Source organism: Oncorhynchus tshawytscha, linkage group LG13 (assembly GCF_018296145.1).
Source record: "Oncorhynchus tshawytscha isolate Ot180627B linkage group LG13, Otsh_v2.0, whole genome shotgun sequence".
Taxonomy (NCBI): domain Eukaryota; kingdom Metazoa; phylum Chordata; class Actinopteri; order Salmoniformes; family Salmonidae; genus Oncorhynchus; species Oncorhynchus tshawytscha.
In genome coordinates this window covers 24,416,908-24,434,485 of record NC_056441.1, presented here as the reverse complement: position 1 = coordinate 24,434,485, position 17,578 = coordinate 24,416,908, and the positions used below count along the sequence as shown (strand labels likewise).

General features: G+C 48.0%; 1 protein-coding gene across 1 annotated transcript in view; it reads right to left on the bottom strand.

The window, feature by feature from the left end:
- Window positions 1-15,056, bottom strand: part of LOC112264534 (thrombospondin type-1 domain-containing protein 7A-like) — a 163,943-nt gene extending 148,887 nt beyond the window's left edge. Inside the window, exon 1 of the mRNA XM_042295454.1 lies at window positions 14,579-15,056. Coding sequence (XP_042151388.1) covers window positions 14,579-14,735 — 157 coding nt within the window. The 5' untranslated portion in view covers window positions 14,736-15,056. The remainder of the gene's footprint in view (window positions 1-14,578) is intronic.
- Between the last annotated feature and the right edge of the window lie 2,522 nt (window positions 15,057-17,578).

The window sequence follows — 17,578 nt, the reverse complement described above, 5'->3', positions numbered from 1 at the left end:
ATAATACAGTAACCTGTAGACCACCAAGGTTATAGGTTCCTATACATGATATCTACACTAAAGGAGACACAAGATGAGGAGGAAGTTATGATATTGACTGTAGATGATAAATAACTGTCTAGTATTTCCCTCCCTCCCTCCCTCTCTCCCTCCCTCCCTCCCTCCCTCCCTCCCTCCCTCCCTCCCTCCCTCCCTCCCTCCCTCCCTCCCTCCCTCCCTCCCTCCCTCCCTCCCTCCCTCCCTCCCTCCCTCCCTCCCTCCCTTCTTTCCTTCCTTCCTTCCCTCCCTCCTCTGTCTGTCACTCTTTCTCTCTACCATCCTCAGATACGAGACCATCAGACACTGAGAGCTCAAGCAGTGTTCCCTACAGTCATGAGCTGATGAGCCAGGAAGTAGTGTGTGGTGGGTTGTGGTAATGGTGCCTCATGGGTAGAGGAGGATGATTGGGGAGTTTTCTTTCGGGACCACGGTTCAGTGGCTGCCATAACTATGATGAATCGACCTGTTCCTGTAACTCACCAAAACCCATGAAAAACGACAAGAATGGATGCCCTCCTGTTCCCCAAAGTTTGTATTTCACTTTAAATCTCCTTTCATCTGGTGTGAAGGATCTTTGTCATATCATCTGGATAATGGAAACACCTGTAGGGGGGCTGGGTGACAAGGAAGAATAGGGTTGAGAGAGAACTTTCATCATAGATAATGGTAGGAAGTGAATGGGTACATGTTCTTCTATTGAGGAAATCCTCTGTAGCAGTGGAGCATGTCTAATTCATTAAAAATCCTACAATGTGTTTTCTGGATTTTTTCCCCCTCATTTTGTCTGTCATAGTTGAAGTGTACTTATGATGAAAATAACAGGCCTCTCATCTTTTTAAGTGGGAGAACTTGCACAATTGGTGACTGACTAAATACTTTTTTGCCCCACTGTACATAAATATATCACGTCACAGACAACAGGTGTTAGCCCTATACAGCTCATTTCTCTCTGCGACATTCTGTATGTTTCACCACACTGAACACGCTCCGGTATCAGTGGTTCAAAGTAGGAAGTACGGCAGCTGTCAAAGGACGTAGATCTGTCCAACTCCATATTCTGGAACACACTTTGGGAACAAAATGGGTCAAATGAACTCCGTATAAGAAAATCAATTGGTGGAAGAGAATAGACGCCGCCAATCATACCACCAAAACTTAAAGAATCAAGGTCACTGAAAAAGACAGCCAAACAGGCCACAATCATACTACTACTACTGCACACACATGCACACACATGCACACACTCGCACACACACACACATTCCCTGGGAGCTCTTGACAGTGATCTGGGTGGGTCTGCTGGTCTCCTGCCAACTCCATGTGGCTTAAGTAAGCTCTACTAACTACCCTGCTGACCCCATTCACACCTGCTGCTGAACAGTAAACAGATAGGATAGACAACAGAAAAGCTTGTAATGGGATAGACAACATTTAGACATCAGCGATGTGTTTTGACATGTTCTTTGTCCTTTTATTGTTAAGTTAGTTCAAGGGCTAAAAGGTAGACAATATCTTCCACTGTACAACAAGCCATTCATCTTATAGTCCAGGCACAGTCAATAGAACCATCTACTTTCAATAGACAGGATGAAATACTTCTAACCGGAGACGGGATCAAGATGTCAATTAGCTAATGTCATCAAACACGATAGGATGGGGAGATTTACAGAGACATTTAGGAAGTGTGTGTGTGTGTGTGTGTGTGTGTGTGTGTGTGTGTGTGTGTGTGTGTGTGTGTGTGTGTGTGTGTGTGTGTGTGTGTGTGTGTGTGTGTGTGTGTGTGAATCATATTTTACTAATGCACTGAGGACCTCTCATTCATAAAACAGGTAACGTATAAAGAACATTCCTTGTCCTTCCTCTCAGACCTCTGAGGCTTTGGGTGTATCATTTATTAAAGGGGAAGTTTGTCTCTTTGACCATGATCCAAATTTCCCACCACTTCCACTACCAGCCATGTTGTGACTTGGAGGACTTCCTTAGGGATTTGCAAAGTTGGAGGTGTCTGGCACCTGGGCTGTATTTCCAGAGAGGAACGAATAATGTAGTAATAAGTGGCTTAGAATGTGTTTAAGGGGCGTTTAAAGGGGTTTGTGGGATGTTTGCTGACACAGTGGAAACCAGTGTGGATGATGATATAAACACAGGACAGACTGTTTACCTCCTGTCAGTTCCTCATGCCTTATGTAAATATGGCCTATTTTCCCTGGCTTCAACCCATCTACCTCTCTACCTATCCCTCTCTCTGTCTCTCAATCAATATATCTATCTCTATCTCTCAATCTATCCCTCTCACCCTCTGTCTTCCTCTTCCTCTGCAAGTTGCTCTCTATTTCTCCCTCTCTGTTTTTCATCCTGCTGCATAGCCCTGACTGTCAGAGGTGGGCCTATTGCCTGTGTCAGCTTCTCTGCTATTTCTATCACACAACACACACACTCCTCTGGCCAAGAAACGATCTACTCTGTGTATGTGTGTGTGTGTGTGTGTATATGTGTGTGTGTGTGCGTGTGTGTGCATGTGTGTGGATGTGTGTGTAGGTGTGCTAATGCTGGTACTACAGAGCTACCGCAGGCAGTTCTGCAGTATCCTCTCCACCTACTGTAGCAGAGTCTTCCTGCCACCCATCTACCCTCTGAAGATGACTCATTCATTACAGACATCCTTTCCTCTCCTCTCAGCCCAGCGTATGCGCCATGCGTGTATGTAGCACAGGGAAGAGATAAGATGCATTAGAGAGCAGTGGGTTTGTGTACATAACTGCAGGGCTCAGCTCTATGATCATACGTCAAAGCAGGGTTCACCCAAAGGTGAGCGCTTATCAGCTAGCTAGCCTCTGAGAGTACAGTACTAAGAGAGGAGTGAGCGCTAGCTAGCCTGTCAAATCTACCTAGACTGTGAGATCAGAACTCAGAGACAGGGGTGCTAGTTAGCTACCTATAGCTAGCCTTTAGAGAACAGAGAGAGGAGCGCTACCTAGCTAGCTAGCCTCTGAGAGGTGAACATGGTGAGCGGAGGTGGGTTGCTCAGGTGTTGATTTAAGGCAGTTTCCCTAGCTAAGCTCAGTGATGAGAGGAATCGGCCCCTGGAGGGAACGTGAGCGGTCAGGACCGAACTGATTTGTCCCAGGAACATTTAGGAAGGAAGAGGGATGGTTCCTACGGTACTAAGCATGGTAAGCGTGTTAGCAGTGGGACAACAGTCACGGCTGTCCTGTCCAACACGCAGACACACAGGCCTATTTGGAAGGAGCTCATTAATAGTCAACATATTGTCTGTTTTACAGTTTGTTATCTTATTCAGAAGTAGCGTACACACAGTGTAGGGTACTAAATATGTCACAGGGAACATAAATAAACTGTGACATACACTCATGTTTATTTAATTTTTTAAAAATTTAACCAGGTAGGCTAGTTGAGAAAAAGTTCTCATTTACATCTGTGACCTGGCCAAGGTAAAGCAAAGCAGTGCGACACAAACAACAACACAGGGTTACACATGGAATAAACAAACATACCGTCAATAACGCAATAGAAATAAAGAAAGTCTATATACAGTGTGTGCAAATGGCGTGAGGAGGTAAGGCCATAGTAGTGAAGTAATTACAATTTAGCATATTAACACTGGAGTTATAAATGAGCAGATGATGATGTGCAAGTAGAAATACTGGTGTGCAAAAGAGCAGAAAAGCAAATTAAAACAATATCGGGATGAGGTAGGTAGATTGGATGGGCTATTTACAGATGGACTATGTACAGCTGCAGCGATCGCTTAGCTGCTCAGATAGCTGATGTTTAAAGTTAGTGAGGGAACTATAAGTCTCCAGCTTCAGTGATTTTTGCAATTTGTTCCAGTCAATGGCAGCAGAGAACTGGAAGGAAAGGCGGCCAAAGGAGGTTATGACTTTGGGGATGATCAGTGAGATATTCCTGCTGGAGTGCGTACTACGGGTGGGTGTTGTTATCGTGACCAGAGAACTGAGATAAGGCGGAGCTTTACCTAACATAGACTTATAGATGACCTGGAGCCAGTGGGTTTGGTGACGAATATGTAGCGAGGGCCAGCCGACTAGAGCATACAGGTCGCAGTGGTGGGTGGTATAAGGGGCTTTGGTAACAAAACGGATGGCACTGTGATAGACTGCATCCAGTTTGCTGAGTAGAGTATTGGAAGCTATTTTGTAGATGACATCGCTGAAGTCAATGATCGGTAGGATAGTCAGCTTTACTAGGGTAAGTTTGGCGGCGTGAGTGAAGGAGGCTTTGTTGCGAAATAGAAAGCCGATTCTAGATTTGATTTTGGAGGGTAAAAAAGGTAAAAAAGGATGCATTTGGTTTTTACTAGCATTTAAGAGCAGTTGGAGGCCACGGAAAAAGTGTTGTATGGCATTGAAGCTCGTTTGGAGGTTAGTTAACACAGTGTCCAAAGAAGGGCCAGATGTATACAGAATGGTGTCGTCTGCGTAGAGGTGGATCAGGGAATCACCAGCAGCAAGAGTGACATCTTTGATATATACAGAGAAAAGAGTCGGCCCAAGAATTGAACCCTGTGGTACCCCCATAGAGACTGCCAGAGGTCCAGACAACAGGCCCTCCGATTTGACACACTGAACTCTATCTAAGAAGTAGTTGGTGAACCAGGCGAGGCAGTCATATGAGAAACCAAGGCTATTGAGTCTGCCGATAAGAATGTGGTGATTGACAGAGTCGAAAGCCTTGGCCAGGTCGATGAAGACGGATGCGCAGTACCGTCTTTTATCGATGGCGGTTATGATATCGTTTAGTACCTTGAGCATGGCTGAGGTGCACCCGTGACCAGCTCTGAAACTGGATTGCACAGCGGAGAAGATACGGTGGGATTCAAAATGGTCAGTGGTCTGTTTGTTAACTTGGCTTTCGAAGACTTTAGAGAGGCAGGGCAGGATGGGTATAGATCTATAACAGTTTGGGTCTAGAGTGTCACCCCCTTTGAAGAGGGGGATGACCGCAGCAGCTTTCCAATCTTTAGGGATCTCGGACGATACGAAAGAGAGGTTGCAACAACGGCGGCAACAACAATGTTGTTTATTGCTTTTTGTTATTAGAGTGCTTACAACAGTGTGCAGGCAATTCTCTTTCCCTTCAATGTGTTCATTTGCATGTCTTCATCCCCGAGACCCCACCTCTATAATTGCTACAGCTTGTAATTTCCTAGCTCCCATTGCAGGCTGACAGAGACTGTGCTATGGGCGACTGATGTGCTTGTCGGGTTAAACTGGCCCTGGCCCAGCCCCCTGTCACACACACACACTGCAGCCATAGCCAGCAGTAACAGCAGGATCAAACCAACTCTACTACTGTTATTACTCAGCCTCCCCCTGTCTAGAGTCTGTAGGTGGACTGGTGACAGCTCCACACACACACAACATCCCCAACGTCTAGTACGTACACACACCAACATGGAGTAATGAGGCACCGCACTGCACACTGGGATTGGAAAGGATTGAGCGGATGTGTGTGTATGTTAGGTTCGTGCATGCATGGCTGCAAGTGTGTCTTTGAATCTCTCTCTCTCTCTATAGGCCTATGTGTGTGTGTTAGAGAGAAAACTAGAAATACCAAAAGAAAGAGAGAGACAGACAGACTGAAATGGATAAGGAGACAGGAGGTGGGTGTAAGTCGAATCTCACTGTCACACTGTCTTTCTCCTTCTGTCTACTGGTGTGAATATTCAAAACGACTGATTAGGAATTCTTCCTCGGTTGTCAGGAGAGAAAGAGAAATTAAAGCCTGCTAACCGCAACGCCAGAGGAGCAGATGGCTACACTTAGAAAGCAGAAGGACGCTCAGCTTTGAAAGAGAGAGAGAACGAGTGACAGAGACAGAAACAAACTGAGACAGAGGAAAGGGGAGACCAAGACAAAAGCTGTTGAGTTTAGAGGAGGGTCTGCATGCCAAATTGTCTGTGTCCATGTGTGTGTGCGTGCTGTGTGTCCCTCCTCCACCTGGGGCGAGCAGCCATGCTGCAACTGAACAGCTGGGCCCTCTTCTGCTAAACCCGCAAAAAGACTAGCAGCAATTTGGCACTTGATGAATCCTAGGGAGAACACAAGTGAGGGTCTGTGCCCTAAATGACAACCTATTCCCTATATAGTGCATTAAAAGTAGTGCACTACATAGGGAAGATGGTGCCATTGGGGACGCATACATTTCCCCCTCCATCTACGCCCTGATAGCATAATGCTCCTCCAGCTCTTCTGCACAATACAATATGATGTTTGAGTGTAATTGTGAAGAACAAACGGCTCTTAATCATTTGTGAACGTCCATTTGTTTTCTTTTGAGAGATGCGACCTTCCCGTAAATCTCCGGCTGCTTGGTACACAATGGTACACAAGGACGGGTCGAGAGCAAAGGGTATCTCTTCAACAGGCTTTCTGTAGACCTGTAATTATACATGCACTCATGCACGATCACACTCACACAAACACACACACGGTGCACGAACAGACTACTAACCAAGTGGAATAGCTTGAATTAATTACTTGACACTTGGCCTGTAGAGCCCGCAGCATCCCGACCCACCTTTCTTAGTGATGCCCTCACAAGACCGCTCCTAGCTCAGAGGTCAGGGGTCAGGCCTCAGAGAGAGGACTGTGTGTGTGTGTGTGTGTGTGTGTGTGTGTGTGTGTGTGTGTGTGTGTGTGTGTGTGTGTGTGTGTGTGTGTGTGTGTGTGTGTGTGCACACATGCATATTGTGCATCTGTGCGTGTGTGCGTGAGGGGGTGGGGATAGCCACTATGTGCAGTTGTTCTATTAGGGGAGGAGGAGGAGGAGGAGGAGGAGGAGGAGGAGGAGGAGGAGGGGAAGAGGAGGAGGAGGTAGAAGAGGAGGAGAAGGAGGAACAAAGGACAGAGGTAAAGGGCCTTCTATTGTGTTTCTCTGTGGACAGAAGACAGTACAGCATCTGTCACAGAAGCCTTAGCCCTGCCACACTGGGGACAATAGAATGACCAACTGTCCATCTCTGAGGATGAAGTGGTGATGGCCTGTTGTGGGCAGAAGCTGTGTAGGATTCAATAGAACAGCCTCCATTTACTACGGTCTGTCTAAAGCCCCAAAGAGGAGCAAACAGCTAGGGAACTACCCTGTCAATTAATACCAGGGCTCTATCCCAATTATCTCTTCTTTCTCCTTAAATGTTCACTCTTCACTTCCCTTCATGGATTTTACAAGAATTGACTGGTATGGAAACTCCCTCTAGCCCATGAAAACGTCAATTCAAGCTTTTACATTTGTGGGAGTTGTGAACGAGTGCACACTTCAGGAAGAAGGAGAGATTGTTGGGACGCACCCCAGGCATGTGCAAAACAGGAGGTGGGAAGTAATGTCACAAAAGCAGGGTCATAACAATGAAATTGACAAACATGGAACACAAGGCAAGAAAGACACACTGTACGGCTGACTAATATAACATATGCTAAGCACTTGCAGAGAGAGTGTTTGTTTCATATTGGTGTCAAATTGTCTGCTTTTGCAGCTTGGTTGCACTAATTAGATGGAATAAATTCTCAAAATCTCTCATCGAATTCACACAGTCATTGGGAGTTTTCCTTCTCCTTTGATGTCTCCCCACTCCAAGGGAACGCCAGGAATACTGCACTCAGGAGAAACTCCCTCATCCCCCCTTCCCCCCATCCTTTCCTTTAACATATCATCCACATGAATATCTTCCGCCTCTGGGAAATATGGGAATTCTATCCTCTTCCCAACACATCTCTCCTCCATGCCGTCTAACAACAGTATATCCGTAGGTCTGCAACACAGAGATACTGTACATCTATATCTTGTCACTGAGAGAAAAATCAATGAGGAATATGACTAGATCCCCATCCTTTTTTTATTACGAATTAGGTTTGGTCCAGATACACCTCCATAGTCTAAAGTCACAATCTAACCTCTGTTCTTAGCTAGCTCCCCAAACTGACAGCTAGATAGTGATACACACACAAACCCACACGGCCAGACAGATGTGCTGAGGTTGGAGAAAACGGTGTTGTTGTGTTGTACGTGAGGGGCAGAACAGGTCAGCAGGCAGACCCTGGAGACCTCATCAACATGCCACATTAACGCAGATCTCTCAACAACCTCAAAAAGAATAACACACTGTCGACTGCTACTCTACAGCAGACGGCCAATATAAAAACCTCCCCCATAGAAATCCATCGCATTTCTGAATGCTGCCACATCCATCCACACAAGCAAGCAAAACTAGCATCATATACAGACTGTTGACATACTGTGAAGGGACAGAACTCTCCAAACAATAGCACACGGTACACTGATATAATTCTGGCCAATATGAAAAACATTTCAGCATTGTAACACAATGAATTAAAAAGGTAGTGAAGGCCAGCATGAAAAATCTCCTACCGAGAAATGCAGTGTATTTTGGTATTTTGACACATCCATCCAGACAAGCATTCTAAACTAGCATGCCGTTGTATGGTGCTAGTTTGTTAATAGACATGGTTGGTATTGAGATAGGTCCACCACCAAGCTGTTCCCTCCCTCCCTCACTTCCTTTTGCTATCCTTAATCTCCTACTCTGTCCTGTATGCCTTTAACAAGCATGGTGGAGAGGGTGAAGGGCCTTTAACAAGCATGGTGGAGAGGGTGAAGGGCCTTTAACAAGCATGGTGGAGAGGGTGAAGGGCCTTTAACAAGCATGGTGGAGAGGGTGAAGGGCCTTTAACAAGCATGGTGGAGAGGGTGAAGGGCCTTTAACAAGAATGGTGGAGAGGGTGAAGGGCCTTTAACAAGCATGGTGGAGAGGGTGAAGGGCCTTTAACAAGCATGGTGGAGAGGGGGAAGGGCCTTTAACAAGCATGGTGGAGAGGGTGAAGGGCCTTTAACAAGCATGGTGGAGAGGGTGAAGGGCCTTTAACAAGCATGGTGGAGAGGGTGAAGGGCCTTTAACAAGCATGGTGGAGAGGGTGAAGGGCCTTTAACAAGCATGGGGGAGAGGGTGAAGGGCCTTTAAAAAGCATGGTGGAGAGGGTGAAGGGCCTTTACCAAGCATGGTGGAGAGGGTGAAGGGCCTTTAACAAGCATGGTGGAGAGGGTGAAGGGCCTTTACCAAGCATGGTGGAGAGGGTGAAGGGCCTTTAACAAGCATGTCGGAGAGGGTGAAGGAGAGAGGCAAAAGATAGAGAGAAAAGGAAATAGGCAGCAAGAGAGAAAAGAGTGAATGGAGGGAAAAGAAAGCGAAAGGGGGACAATGGCATGGGATTTCCGCAGGCCAGTGGGAAACAGCAAACAAAAAGGTCATGAGTCAAAAATAAACATGTGGCTCAGATATGAAACAGTCTGGTTATATCAACTGGTGGCATGATTAAGAGAAAGCCATTTTTAAAGTCTGTGCCCCCCCTTGGGTTGTGCCGTGGCAGAGATATTTGTGGGCTATACTCGGCCTTGTCTCAGGATGGTAAGTTGGTGGTTGAAGATATCCTTCTAGTGGTGTGGGGGCTGTGCTTTGGCAAAGTGGGTGGGGTTATATCCTTCCTGTTTGGCCCTGTCCGGGGGTATCATTGGATGGGGCCACAGCATCTCCTGACCCCTCCTGTCTCAGCCTCCAATATTTATGCTGCAGTAGTTTATGTGTCGAGGGTCTAGGGTCAGTTTGTTATATCTGGAGTACTTCTCCTGTCTTATCCGAAGTCCTGTGTGAATTTAAGTATGCTCTCTCTAATTCTCTCTTTCTCTCTTTCGCTCGGAGGACCTGAGCCCTAGGACCATGCCTCAGGAATACCTGGCATGATGACTCCTTGCTGTCTCCAGTCTACCTGGCCGTGCTGCTGCTCCAGTTTCAACTGTACTGTCTGCGGCTATGGAATCCTGACCTGTTCACCAGACGTGCTACCTGTCCCAGACCTGCTGTTTTCAACTCTCTAGAGACAGCAGAAGTGGTAGGGATACTCTTACATGTTGACCAGACCGGACACGTCGCGTGCACGAGCGTCGCAAAATAAATGTAGAAATGCATGTTATTCAATATTGCACCCACAACCCTTGCGCACGCCAACGAGCGTCTATGACGCCAAGGGCTAAAATAGAACTCATTCCTATTTCTGACACAGATCGCTCTGAAAGTCCTGCCTCTCCCATCTCCTCATTGGTTTATAGAAGCAGGTACCCACGTGCCATCTCCTCATTGGTTATACCCACGTGGGTGACTGAAAGACGGACTGTTTTGCCGGTAGTCGTGGTAATACAATGAAAGTTTAGATGCGATCACCAAATAAGTTAAACAATGAAAAATTCTGGAAGGAGGAGAGATGACTAGAAACGATTCGGTTGGCCGTTTAATGTGTGGATTAATTGTCAGAGTAGAGGTCCTTGTGCATTTCAGGTAAAATAACAACTCAATGTTTATATCCCAGGACAAATTAGCAACAGCAAGCTAGCTAAATCGGACAAATTAACGTTAGCTAGCAAGTGCAAGCTAACTAGCTAAATTGCCATACATGTTTAATGATTTTCGACCTGTCCCCAAATTAATGTCATTGGTTCAGAGTTTGTTTTGATATTTTAACCTGAGTGTCGTGATCGCGTTTGGAGTGGGGGGGGGGAATAAATGTATGCACGATAGCGCACTATGGCGCACGCGATCAGTCGGTTTGGGTTCTGTGTTAATGATCGGCTATGAACAGCCAACTTGTAACGGCAGATTTCCTCCTCTTCCTTTGAAGAGTTCACCATAGTTCTAGTGCGCCTCTTCGCCCGCCTCCGTGGCCTCTTTAAAGCGGTGACCCTCGCCACCGACCTTGGACTGGGGACCCTAGACATGGGTCCCGAATGGACGGGGGATTCCTGCAGCGCCAGACAGGCGGGAGACTCCAGCAGCTCCGGAGTGAAGGGAAGCTCTGGCAGCTCCTGGCTGGCTGGCGGCTCTGGCAGCTCCTGGCTGACTGATGGCTCTGGCAGGTCCTGGCTGACTGACGGCTCTGGCAGCTCCTGGCTGACTGACAGCTCAGGACAGACTGGCGGCTCTAGCAGGTCAGGACAGACTGGTGGCTCTAGCAGGTCAGGACAGACTGGTGGCTCTAGCAGCTCAGGACAGACTGGTGGCTCTAGCAGGTCAGGACAGACTGGTGGCTCTAGCAGCTCAGGACAGACTGGTGGCTCTAGCAGCTCAGGACAGACTGGAGACTCTAGCAGCTCTGGACAGACGGAAGACTCTAACAGCTCTGGACAGACGGGAGAGTCTAGCAGCTCTGGACAGACGGGAGACTCTAGCAGCTCTGGACAGACGGGAGACTCTGGCAGCGCTGGAGAGGAGGAAGGCTCTGGCAACGCTGGACAGGCGGGAGACCCTGTAGGCAGAAGACGGAGAGACACTAGCAGCTCAGGACAGATGGGAGACTCTGGTAGCTCTAGACAGAAGGGAGACTCTGGCAGCTCTGGACAGACGGGAGACTCTGGCAGCTCTGGACAGACGCAAGACTCTGGCAGCTCTGGACAGACGGGAGACTCTGGCAGCTCTGGACAGATGGGAGACTCTGGCAACTCAGGACAGGAGGAAGGCTCTGGCAGCACTGAAGAGGAGGTAGCACCTGTAAACAGAAGATGGAGAGACAGCCGGGTGCGGGGGTCTGCCACCGGAGGGCTGGTGCGTGGAGGTGGCACTGGATAGACCGGACCGTGCAGGCGCACTGGAGCTCTTGAGCACCGAGCCTGCCCAACCTTACTTGGTTGAATGCTCCCCGTATCCTCACCAGTGCGGCGAGGTGGAATAGGCCGCACTGGGCTGTGCTGGTGAACCGGGGACACCAAGCGTAAGGCTGGTGCCATGTACAGCGGCCCAAGGAGACGCAATGGAGACCAGATGCGTAGAGCCGGCTTCATGGCACCTGGCTCCACAGCATAACACGGTGCCTGCCCGGTCCCTCTCGCTCTCCGGTAAGCACAGGAAGTTGGCGCAGGTCTCCTACCTGGCTTTGCCACACTCCCCGTGTGCCCCTCCCCAAGAAATGTTTGGGGCTGACTCTTGGGCTTCCAACCGCGCCGCCGTGCTGACTCCTCATACCAGCGCCTCTGCCTTCGCTGCCTCCAGCTCTGCTTTGGGGCGGCAATATTCCTCTTCCCCTCCCGTCTAGAATTTCCTCCCAAGTCCATGAGTCCTGTATCTTCGGCCGCTGTTTCTGCTGCCCATTACCACACCGCTTGGTCCTCTGTTGGTGGGTGTTTCTGTAACGGCAGATTTCCTCCTCTTCGTCTGAAGAGGAGGTGTAGCAGGGATCGGACCAAAACGCAGCGTGGTAAGTGTCCATATCGTTTATTATAAAACATAAACTGAACACTAAGAACTACAAAACAATAAATGTGAACATGAACGAAAACCAAACCGAAACAGTCCCGCGTGGTGACAAACACAGACACGGAAACAAACACCCACAAACCAACAGTGAAACCCAGGTTACCTAAGTATGATTCTCAATCAGAGACAACTAACAACACCTGCCTCTGATTGAGAACCATACGAGGCCGAAACAGAAACCTAAACATAGTAACACAACACATAGACTGCCCACCCCAACTCACGCCCTGACCATACTAAATGAAGACAAAACAAAGGAAAATAAAGGTCAGAACATGACACAACTGACATTTACTCCTGAGGTGCTGACTTGCTGCACCCTCGACAACTACTGTGATTATCATTATTTGACCATGCTGGTCATTTATGAACATTTGAACATCTTGGCCATGTTCTGTTATAATCTCCATCCGGCACAGCCAGAAGAGGACTGGCCACCCCTCATAGCCTTGATCCTCTCTAGGTTTCTTCCTAGGTTTTGGCCTTTCTAGGGAGTTTTTCCTAGCCACCGTGCTTCTACACCTGCATTGCTTGCTGTTTGGGGTTTTAGGCTGGGTTTCTGTGCAGCACTTTGAGATATCAGCTGATGTACGAAGGGCCTTATAAATAAATCAATTGATTACTTTCAGTAATGATCCCATACCATGTGGAGTCTTACTATACTGCAATGAGAGAGAGAGAGAGAGAGAGAGAGAGAGAGAGAGAGAGAGAGAGAGAAAGAGAGAGAGAGAGAGAAAGAGAGAGAGAGAGAGATCTGCTGGTGAGACAGCAGTGTAATACGACATTGATCTTTCCCAGTGTGTCCCAAAGACCCATCCTGTTCCATAGGGTCAGCATCCATCCATCCATCCACCCCCTTCCCCAATCACCCTCTTATCCCAACCTTCCCCTTCTCTCCTTCCCCCTTCTCTGCCCTCTTCCAATCCACAATCATCCCCTCCCCATCCCCTGTTACTCCCCCTTCTCTCCCCCTTAAACAACCCTTCACTCCCCCTTTACCCATTTCTCCCTATTCTCTGCCTCCTCTCCCCCTCACTCATTAGCCCATGCATGAGTAATGCACCCCTCTCTGGCCATGTGCTGACATCTAATGTTGAGTGTGTTTTCAACTTCATGGTGAGAGAGTAGCACTGCCCAAAACAGCATGGACAACGCCTCTGCGCTGTATGCTGTAACACTAGAGATACCTTACACAGAGACAGAAAATTATGCAACTGCAATTATACAACTGCTCATAATCATATGTAGCCTAATAAAAAATGTATGAACATGTATTGGTCATTCTAATGTGCAGCTCACTTGTTTATAACATGCAGGTTCACAGTTCACACACATGTTCAAAAGGGAACCTATATGCACACAGCTACAGCTACAGGCTGCACCATCACACCGGTACAGCAACTCATCAACTGCACGTGACAGAATGCAACAAATGTGTCCAATAGTGGTTTGTAGCGGTTGGAGCAGTACCAGCTTCCACTGTGAGCCGAGTGAATGGGGGTGAATGGGAAAACGCACAGAGCACAGCCCCACAACCTCTAGTCCTCCCCTCAGCAACAGCCAGAGCAGGCTAGGGATTCACCTCAGGGACTCTGCAGTAAATATGTTCACACACTACGACCCTCTGACATATGCAGCCTTCTCTACTTTCTTACTTTCCTGCAAACAGCATGGTGTGAAATCCAGCTCAAGGGAGAACTTGTGTTTCTTGTCATTCTAAAAACATGCATCAATTCTCCTCAAAAGCTCTTGATTCAATGGTCAGAGTCGAAACTGTATTCCCCAAAACAGTAATTGAAAGCAACAAGAAAACAGGCTACAAAAATACAAATCTTTGTGCATGACTTTTGACCAGGGCTATTTGGGACGATGGAATAGGCACAGGTACCAGCAGTACAGTTGAAGAGGACAGATCCCTGTAAGGAAAACTTTAGTCCACGATAAACAATCTCTGCCCTCAACAACATCAACATACATCTTCAAATCTGTATTTCATATAGAGATTCTAGTCTACCACTCAGGTGTGTGTGTGCGTGTGTGTGAGAGAGAGAGGGAGAGAAAGATAGAGAGAAGTCTGCTGCACTGTACATATAGTAACAGAGGATGATATCTTTCTTGGCACTCCCTCTATTTTCAGAATGGTGACCGAATGAATGATTAGCCCAGCAGTTGTAGCAGCCGTACCTGTTTGCCAGACGTAGACAGTTGGTTTGGCGTCTGCTGCAGTTTGTGCCTCTGTGGCTCCAGAGATCCAGAAGAGGACCAGCGCCAGCCCCCAGAGAGAGGGGAGTGACCCTCTCCACACACCCAGTGTCCCCTTCACTCCGCCGGGCAACCCCATGGCCTTCGCAGTGGGACCACGGTGATAGTATCCACACAACGAAAGAAAAACGAATGGAAAAAGAGTGGAGAAGGCAACACACACGGAGACACACTGAGGGAGCGCTCAGACACAGTGGAGGAGAAGTGTACTCTGCTCCCTGCTCCGTCCCTCCTCTAAGAAGAAGTAATCCTGGGCGAATGAATGGTTCTCCTCTCCTCCCCTCTTTCTCTCTCTATGTGGTGACTAGGCCAGCGAGGGGGAAACAGGGAACAATAGACCTCTAAGCCGAGGCTGTTGGTATTGCTTCGTCCTGCGTGTGCCGGGCTGATGCAGCACCGCCCTCTCTCTCCCTCCTTGTCTCTCTCTCTTGCGCGCTCTATCGCTCGCTCGCTCAGTACCCTCCCTCTCGCTCTGTGGCTCTCTCACTCTCCCTCCCTCTCTTGGTCTTGATCATACTCTCTCACACTTGCCCTCCCTCTCTCTCTACCTCCCTCTCTTATTTTTTGAGCTGGTGCTCCACACTCCCATCAATGGAGACATGTAGCTGGACAGAGGAGTTGGAGAGGGGTGCGTGTGTTTTTGGTATTACTATCCCTGTGGTATTAGTGTTTCCCTGGGACACCATGGGGGGGACAGTTTGGAATGTCCCCTAGCACTACACAGCAGATTCAAATAGTCAACTAATTATCAAGCTTTGAATCAGCTGTGTATTGTTGGGGCAAAAACCAAAGTGTGCACCCCTTGGGGTCCCGAGGACCGAGTTTGGGAAACGCTGGATTAGGGGTTAGCTTTAGGGTTATGGTAACAATTAGGGTTAGGGTTAGAATTAGTGTTAGGTGTTAGGGAAAATAGGATTTTGAATGGGAATCAACTGTTTAGTCCCCACAAGGATAGTAAAACGTGTGTGTGTGTGCGTGTGCGTGCGTGTGTGTGTTTGTAGTGAGGTGTGTATGTGTGTGGGAAGGAGGGTGGGAGGGAGATAGAATCCTGAAAAACATTATAGATGGAGAATAAAAAGCATCTGCATCATGTTAAAATAAAACAATGAATTATTGATGTCAGCTGGGTTTGACCTTGTATGATATTCAATCCTGAGACCAAACATCCTGCAGTGAACACACACACATAAACACATAAACACATACACACACACACACACACACACACACACACACACACACACACACACACACACACACACACACACACACACACACACACACACACACACATGCACAAACATACACACACACACACACACACACACACACACACACACACACACACACACACACACACACACACACACACACACATAAACACATAAACACCTACACACACACACACACACACACACACACACACACACACACACACACACACACAAACATGCACAAACACACACACACACACACACACACACACACACACACACACACACACACACACACACACACACACAAGCACAAACACACACACACACAAACACACACACACACACACACACACACACACACACACAGTGACACACAGACACGCACAGTCCTGTTTCCTTATTATTCACAGGACAGGAGTAGCACTCGATTAAACCAGAATATAAATGTGATCCCCTAAAGGAGCAGGCTGGTATATCAATCAAACAATACAGCGGACATAACGGTTACTCATTCTACCCATAATGCAGCTACCCATAAAACATATCCAACATCATTATCATAATGATCTAAAACTCCAGCACTTTTATCAATAAATATGTTGGAACAAACAAATATTTCATCTGATTTACCCATGAATCCATCTGATTTGCAGCCTCTATATAGACGGAGCCAGTCAACCACACACTCTTTCGCCAAGGGGGCTCAAGACACCCTCCCCCAATATCCTCGACCTCAACCCCTGCACCCTACTCCTCTGCTCCCCATGACCCTCTCCCCCCTCCTTTACCTCCACAGCCTGTTTTCCCAGGATGCAGTTCCACAGCCGGTAGGTTCATTTAGGGAGATCACACCCCCTGCTAGTGTGACCAGGAAGCCCAGCCAGAGCCAGCAGGACCCACCCACTCTGCTCCCTAAGCTCTGCTTCACACAGACACATACAAGGACAGACACACGCACGCAGGAACACACACACTACGTGGCGCTGGGCCCAGGTCATAACCTCTGCTGGCGTTGGGGACGCTCATGCCATGCACTGCTTCACACACACACAATGCCGGACGCACAAAAAGACGGACACACACAGAAACACACTGTGTCAAGCTGTGTGTATATAATGACAACAGACAGCCGTCTGAATGATTACTTTTAGCATTTTATTCCGTTTAGAAACTACGAAGTTCAGTTGTCCTTTTATCCTTCCCTTCTCTCCAGGCACTTCCAACAGCCATCCCCTCCCCACCCCCCACCCTGATCCCTCGTTGCCCTTCTGGCCTCCCTCTCTCACGCCAACGTCAGTCTTAACCCAGAGAGCAATGCCAAGTGGTCACATGGACCACTCTGAGAAGGAATGGAAGGAGAGAAAGAGCAGAGAGAAAGAGAGTGAGAGGAAGAGAGAGAGATAGAGAGAGTGGAAGGGAGAGAGAGAGGGCTTACCAGAGGTTTAAATGGTTTTGTGCACAACCCTGATTAGAAGGAATCAGCTGGGTGGATTACAGCTTCAGCCGCTCTGGTTTAAAACTTACAAACAGAGGCGGGCCCTGAGACCAGACTCCCTGTGGCCCTGAGACCAGACTCCCTGTGGCCCTGAGACCAGACTCCCTGTGGCCCTGAGACCAGACTCCATGTGGTACTGAGACCAGACTCCCTGTGGCACTGAGACCAGACTCCCTGTGGCCCTGAGACCAGACTTCCTGTGGCCCTGAG